The sequence below is a fragment of the Helianthus annuus genome, chromosome 7 (genome assembly GCF_002127325.2).
Source record: "Helianthus annuus cultivar XRQ/B chromosome 7, HanXRQr2.0-SUNRISE, whole genome shotgun sequence".
NCBI lineage: Eukaryota > Viridiplantae > Streptophyta > Magnoliopsida > Asterales > Asteraceae > Helianthus > Helianthus annuus.
In genome coordinates, this window is record NC_035439.2 from 55,951,689 (window position 1) to 55,959,055 (window position 7,367).

The window sequence follows — 7,367 nt, forward strand, 5'->3', positions numbered from 1 at the left end:
TCAAATGCAAAACTTACCCACTTTTGCATCCCAAATCAGACATCAACGCATTACTTTTGCATTGAAAACAATCATATTTGATGGGTCACTTTTTTACAAATAAGACACACATTGGCGCAAAAGTCTACTACTTTATTTATTGCCGATTAGACCGACAACCAATACCATTTTGCTACGTGTCCATAATTGGTGTAAACTTAGCTACTTTTGCACCCACAAATCTATTACTTTTACACCGATTTAGACTAACAACCAATAACACTATTGTGTCATCATATCACGCACACAAAACTTATCAGCGCATAAGTCTGCCGCCGCTTTTGCGTTGAAAACCAATAACACGCTGATGCAAAACTTTTGCACCAATTAGACACTGGTGCAAACGATTAGACCCACAACAATAACACGTGCCCATATAGTTTGGAGTATTTTGCTTGCACTTTTCAACTTTTTTTGTTTGTTTCAACATAAGTTTTGTGTGTTTTCTATAGGTTTCCTTTTGAATAAACTGTATTTGGTGCAGAGTTGATGCTGTTGGGGTTCATATCACTGTTATTATCTGTTTGTCAATCTAGAATTGTCACGATTTGTGTGGACGAGGATATTATGAAACACTTTCTTCCTTGCGCATTGAACGAGAAAAATCACCCAAGTTTTTTTCGCCATTTGCTAGAAGACAAAGAAACATCATCCGGTGTTTGTGCTCAAAAGGTAATTGATTTAGCTTTTATTAGTTACGAATTGTTATGTTTGTCACAACCATCCAAACTTATCAAATCGACGGGTTAACAGTTAGTTAGCACACCAGGCCGGGTCAAGCGAAGTTTTCTGTTTTTACTCTTTTGAATGATATAGACTAATAATGTCTCTTCTTCACCATTGTTTTTTACAGAATCAGGTGCCACTGATATCCACCGAGGCATTGCATCATCTACACATCTTTATTTTTGTACTTGCTATTGTGCATGTGACATTTTCTGTTCTCACTGTTATATTTGGAGGGGCTAAGGTTAGTAATTAAGTCCCCTCGTGGGCTCCTTTGTTTTTTTTATGGTTTGTTTACGTTTTTTTTTTCTTCGCAAATTAGATAAGGCAATGGAAGAAATGGGAAACGTCTATCAAAGAAGAATATTCTGAAACCCCAAAAGGTAATTTACTTGATCAGTCAGTCAGTCTATTTTGGTAATATATTGTTGCAAAAGGTTAAGTTTAAAAACTTTCATAAAGGTGACACGGGTCAAATGGAGACAGAAAATGTATTGTGGCCTTGTAAACTGCTTCTTCATTTTATAAGTTTTTTGAACAAACTGGCCGCCGGGGACAAGAAAGAAAAAAAATGATATACACGAGTATATTTTGTCATCGGTCGTAATGTTAGCTCTTTCATATCAGCTGGCAAGGAGTTCACAAATGTTAGAGATCATGATTTCATCATGAAACGCTTTATGGGTCTTGGCAAACGTAAGGAGGCTTTAGGTTGGCTGGTAAGTTATTATCCATTTTTCTTGTGTTTCACATCATTTTATTATTGTACCTACTAAACAATTTTTTTGTTTGTTAGATGTCTGAAATATCTTGTAATAATGAGTTAACTACTGGGCGGGCTGAGTATTACACCGGAAGCTTGCCAAAAAGAAATGTTGCATTTTTCGTCCCACTCCAAAAACAAAAACAAAAAAACTGTATCGGTTTTTAAGAGAGAATTTTTTTTCTTTTCTGTCGTTTGGCCAAAATAACTTTTTTTTTAATTACTAAGGTCTTTTTGGTCTATTTCAAAAAGAATGAAAGAAAAATTAGATAGAGTTAGTCAGCTAGACTGAAATTGCAAAAAAAAAAAAAATGGAAACCACAATGTTTCCCAGGAAAGATTATTTTATGGATTGAAACAGTTACTTTGGACAAACCATAGGATCAAAAACTGTAGTTAACTTATTATTACAACCTCCAAGGGGTGAAACTGGACTATCCCTTGAAGGTCACTGGTGGAGTGGTTTTCCCTCATGGTCACAAAAAGTAAAAGTAATATTGCTTGCATTTTATGTATTGAAAGTTTAGATCGGTGATCTTTTTGTCTTTTTTTTTGTTATTTATGATGATCAAATTTGAAGAAATCTTTCTTCAAGCAATTCTATGGATCAGTGACCGAACCAGATTACAATGCTCTACGACTGGGATTTATCATGGTAACTCTGTCTAAGCGTCGCTGCCTTTGTATTAATCTTTAGAGAGTACACAAATGATTTCATGATATTGTAGACGCATTGCAGGGGAAACCGGAAATTCAATTTTCACAAATACATGATGCGGGCCCTCGAAGACGATTTTAGGAAGGTTGTTGGTATCAGGCAAGTAGTACTTTGAGAACGACATAAATGATCTTACTTAAATTAAATGCAAATGTTTTCTTTCATCATCCAAATTTTTAAGCACTTATGTAAAAAGTTACCTTGTGAAAGTCAAAGTGGACTCTAACTATAAACCACTATGCTAATATGTGCCTTTGTTTATTGTAGTTGGTATCTATGGATATTTGTGATCATATTCTTGTTGCTGAATATTGACGGTACGCAACACTTTACGTAGTGAAGTCTATTCTTCGAGTATCATGAAATGAAATGATCATACTTTTGAAGGCTTCGTGTCACAGAAGATATTTGTTTCTTGCAGGCTGGCATACATATTTTTGGATAGCTTTTATTCCCTTCATGGTAAGCCATTCAACTATAAAAAAAAAAAAAAGGTAGAAAGTATGCTTCTAATAACTCAAATACTGAGATGATTGTTTTTCAGTTGTTACTTGCTGTTGGAACCAAACTAGAACATGTAATCATACAGTTGGCTCATGAGGTTGCTGAGAGACATGTAGCCATAGAAGGGGAACTGGTAGTGAAACCTTCAGATGAACACTTTTGGTTTCATCGACCAAAGATCGTTCGTCATTTTATACATTTTATCCTTTTCCAAAATGCGTTTGAGATTGCATTCTTTTTCTGGATACTCGTAAGTCATGTCTCCCCTCATAAACAAAGTTACGGGTGGATTGAGTAATGGGTCAAAAAGGGTGTGTTGGGTTGATCTCCCAACACTTTTTTGGTACATTCTTTTAAACTTTATGATTTATTAAATATAGTTACAAAAGTTGTATTATTGCAGTGATAATATTGTTTTTTATTTGAAACGATTTAGGCATCACACTTTGCTCCTTTAGCCCATTTGACCTACTTATAACTATTTTAATTTTAATTTTTTTGTTCCATGTTTGACCCGTTATCAAATAATACTACTCCAAACGACCCGTTTTAATATAAATGGGTTAAGGCTGCCACCTAATACACAAAGCCAATATCTATAAATAAAAGAAATTGACCAAGTGTTTGATCAACAGGTTCAATTTGGCCCCCATTCATGCATAATGGGGAAATTGATTTACATTATCCCAAGACTCATTATCGGGTAATGCATTGAACTTACTGGCATTAAATTCTGTTAACCACATCATTGTTCAAGATCTTGTTTGGTTTGCTTGTAAGACGAGTGATCCAAACCCGTCTTTAGATTTCTCGACTCCCAAACCTTGTTAGGATCAAAATGGTTATTTGTGTGGTAAAAATGCATTTCTTTTTCATTTGGTGTAGGGCATTTGTTCAAATTCTATGCAGTTACAGTACTCTACCACTTTACGCGCTTGTCACACAGGTGATTTGCTCCATTTTCAAATTTTAAGGTCAGGCCAGGCGTTGAATTATGAGATCATACTGAAACACCAAATGTGCAGATGGGAAGTAATTTCAAGAAGTCGATGTTTGATGAGCATGTACAAGCAGGTCTTATTAGTTGGGCCCAGAAAGCCAAGAAAAAGAAGCCTGTAACTGGCACCACCATCTTTTCACGCTCAGTTGGATCATCTGGTGATGCTGGTGGTCAACGTGACAGTCGTGGTGATGCCGAGCTGAAAGGCATTCATATTGCTTCAGATTCACAATCGCGTACAACAAATACATGAACTTTAGTATCATATTCCGCCGTGAAATGGTCAATATGAGACTGTAACATGATGTGTCTCACTGAGCACCCCCCGTAGATAACATAACATCCTAATCAGTGATAGATAACCGAATCATATGGACACATGACACAAATGGTTATAAGTTGGTATATCATTGTTAATATTTGTGATGATGTTTAGAACAGTTTGTAACATTATACTCTTGTTAATATTGATTTTTTTTTTTTTTATCGTAGAATTTTACCTTTGTGAGCAAGATTATTGATAATCATGCATAAACTAAGTAGCACTCACAACTACTTGTATAAATACTAAAATAGATAATCCCCGTACTATGCAACTAGTGTCTTTATTTTTAGGGTAAATTACTTTTTGAGTCCATGTGTTTTAGTGGTTTTAACCACTTGAGTCCAAAATCAAAATGTTTAACGTCCTGAGTCCCTATACCCACTTTTCTTAACCATTTGAGTCCAAATTTCTAACTTTATTAGAATTTTTTGGTTAAATATTGTTAAATGACCAAAATACCCTTATAGTTTTAAAAAAAAAAAAATAAAAACAAATTATTATTAGATTATTATTATTATTACATATATACTCACACACCCAATATGATTCTCTCTTCCTCATCTCTTTCCCTTTCTTCATTATCTCTCTCTTTCAGTGGTTTATAGATCTGCAACTTCATAACTTTCTCTATAAACACCATCAACAACCATACACCACCTCCGTCGTCACCATCAGTGCCGCCGCCACCATCCCACTGCCGAAAACACCACCAACATTAAAACCCCAACACCACCATCCCACTGCTGCCACCACCATCATCCCCACCACTGCCACCACCATGGCACTACCGCCACCTCCAAACACCCACCACCACCGTCTCACTCGTGAAAAGTGGTTGGTGTTGGGTTAATGCAAAAGCAAATGCCTTTAAAATACAACCATCACTCAGCTCCCAATCTTCATTCTTAAACACAAAAGGTGAGGTCGAGAGTCTTCTCTTTACACACTAAACACACACACACTTTCACTTTTTCTGATTTCTGTAAATTTCTTTCATAATACCCCTTTGTAATTCCCCGCTTCTACTAATCCCTTTCTGCAAATCATCTGTCTTTCAACGATAAAAAGAATCAATTGATTTGGGTTTGTTTTTCTTAGCATAAAAGGGCAAACTTAATTTGATTTTAGTTTTCTTCTTTCTTTCAGAACCAGATGTTTTCAGAATAAAGATCCATCCTTTTTTATTTGGGTTCTATTTCTAGTTTTTTTTTTTTTTAATTTTCACACCTTTTTGGGCTTATATTTGTCCCTTAAGGTCTATTTTATTTCAGATTTTGCCAGAAATTTATCACCTGTTTTGTTGAGTTTGGTAAACAAAAAAGGTGGATTTATTTTTCTTTGAGTATTTTGTTTCAAGTTATATAAAAAAGTTAGATCAGGATTAGGATGGCTTCAGCTACAATCTTTGATGAAAGTGATTTGCAGTTGTGGTCAGTGGCGAGGACTTTTTTCTAATGGGGTCCACTTTTTTTGATGTCCAGATTTTTCACAGCGTAACGTTAGAATTTTCGGGTCGGTTGTCGTTCAGGTCAGGGGCGGCGACCAATTAGTTCTTAAACCTATAATACCATCAGAAGTGCCTTATGATTCAAATAAGTTTGATTTTAAAAACATTATTTGTAACTTATTTTTCACGATTTTGTTGTTGTTCGTGTTTATTTTTGTTAATTAATTTAGAAAAAAATTGGAGTAATGTCAACACTACTGTAGACATTGGATCCGAAAGTTCAACGACAAAAAAATAACATTAGCAATAATCACATATTTCGTAGCCTACGCAAATATTTAAAAGAAAAAAACTAGTAAATATGATCTAACGTTGTGGCGTACAACACAAATAAACATAAGTCTTGTCCATGTTGAACAATATGTTTTTTTTGTAAACCTTCCTAATATAATTGTTTACACTATGCTTAATTGTTTGTACACTTTCCGGTGGGATATACATGAACCATTTCTAGTTGGTAAGTAGACTGACATGGACGAATTAAAAGTTTAAAGCTAATTAATAGTGGAAACTGGGAAATTAAGAAAAAAGGGAAGTGAAGGGTTTCGAACCCATGACTTTTGGTTTAAATGGGAAGAAGTTTACCACTCCAACAAGTTTGAGTTTGATACTATGGGTTCCATAGATATATTTTTATGGGGTCCTTTAAAAAATTTCTATATCATCTCTACTACTTTTTGAAAAAAGATTGGGGTCCCGGGACCCCGACCCATTAAGGGTGGGTCCGCCCCTGGTTGTGGTGAGGTGGTGGTGGCGAGATGGTGCATTGGTGGTGAAGATGAGGGAGGGTAATGATAGAATACAGAGGGAAAGTGGTTTGTGTGTGCAGGTATATTTTAGTATTTTAATAAAAATACTAGTAATAATAACATAATACAGGGGTATTTTAGTCTTTTAATGAAAAACTAACACAAAATTTAAACAGAGTTAGAAATTTGGACTCAAATGGTTAAGAAAAGTGGTTATAGGGACTCAGGTCGTTAAACATTTTGATTTTGGACTCAAGTGGTTAAAACAACTAAAACACAGGGATTCAAAAAGTAATTTACTCTTATTTTTATTTCTACACAACTGATTTATGCAATGATGACATGTTGCTAAAACAACTCGTGTCAGGATGCGCGCGGCAGTGTAGAAGACTGCGGTTCAGAATCATCTCGGTAGTGTCACCGAGCCATGAGCAAGCTGTGAACATCGCAGACACTCCAATGTTTATTCAGTACGATGTTTACGATGTACACGCGCCGCAACGCGGACGGGTCTTAATCCTAGTTATCATTAAAAAGAAAAGTCACAATAAGACAGTATTAATTTGAAATGTTAGAACACGTGTTATGGGTAAAAATGTCCTTTTAAAATATCTGACAGACATTTTTATTTTAAATGTTGGTTCGCTAATTATCAAACGTGTTATGCAATATGGCCTAAACCTGTAAATTCTAAACAGAAATGACCAAAACCGCAATATGCAATATGGTATTCCATTCATTTTAATAACAACAAGAACAAGAGCAATAATAATAATAATAATAATAATAATAATAATAATAATAATAATAATAATAATAATAATAATAATAATAATAATAATAATAATAATAATAATATTATTATTATTATTATTATTATTATTATTATTATTATAATGATGATTGTATTTATCAAATGCTATAAAAAAAAACATATGATTCTTCATGTTAACTACATCAGAAACCAAAGTTGAAGAACACATGCAGAAGTAATCTCAGAGCCAAACCAGAAGCTAAAACTGTGTTGCGCACATCC

General features: G+C 34.5%; 1 protein-coding gene across 1 annotated transcript; it reads left to right on the top strand.

The window, feature by feature from the left end:
- The first annotated feature begins 308 nt into the window (after nucleotides 1-308).
- Nucleotides 309-4,206, top strand: LOC110891070 (MLO-like protein 1). Its single transcript, XM_035975542.1, has 13 exons — nucleotides 309-425; nucleotides 524-711; nucleotides 893-1,009; nucleotides 1,088-1,148; nucleotides 1,393-1,484; nucleotides 2,109-2,183; nucleotides 2,257-2,345; nucleotides 2,514-2,563; nucleotides 2,668-2,708; nucleotides 2,791-3,000; nucleotides 3,386-3,453; nucleotides 3,636-3,696; nucleotides 3,776-4,206. The coding sequence occupies exons 2-13, from the start codon at nucleotides 529-531 to the stop codon at nucleotides 4,001-4,003; spliced, it is 1,275 nt and encodes a 424-aa protein (XP_035831435.1). The 5' UTR covers nucleotides 309-425; nucleotides 524-528; the 3' UTR covers nucleotides 4,004-4,206.
- The last annotated feature ends 3,161 nt before the right edge of the window (nucleotides 4,207-7,367 follow it).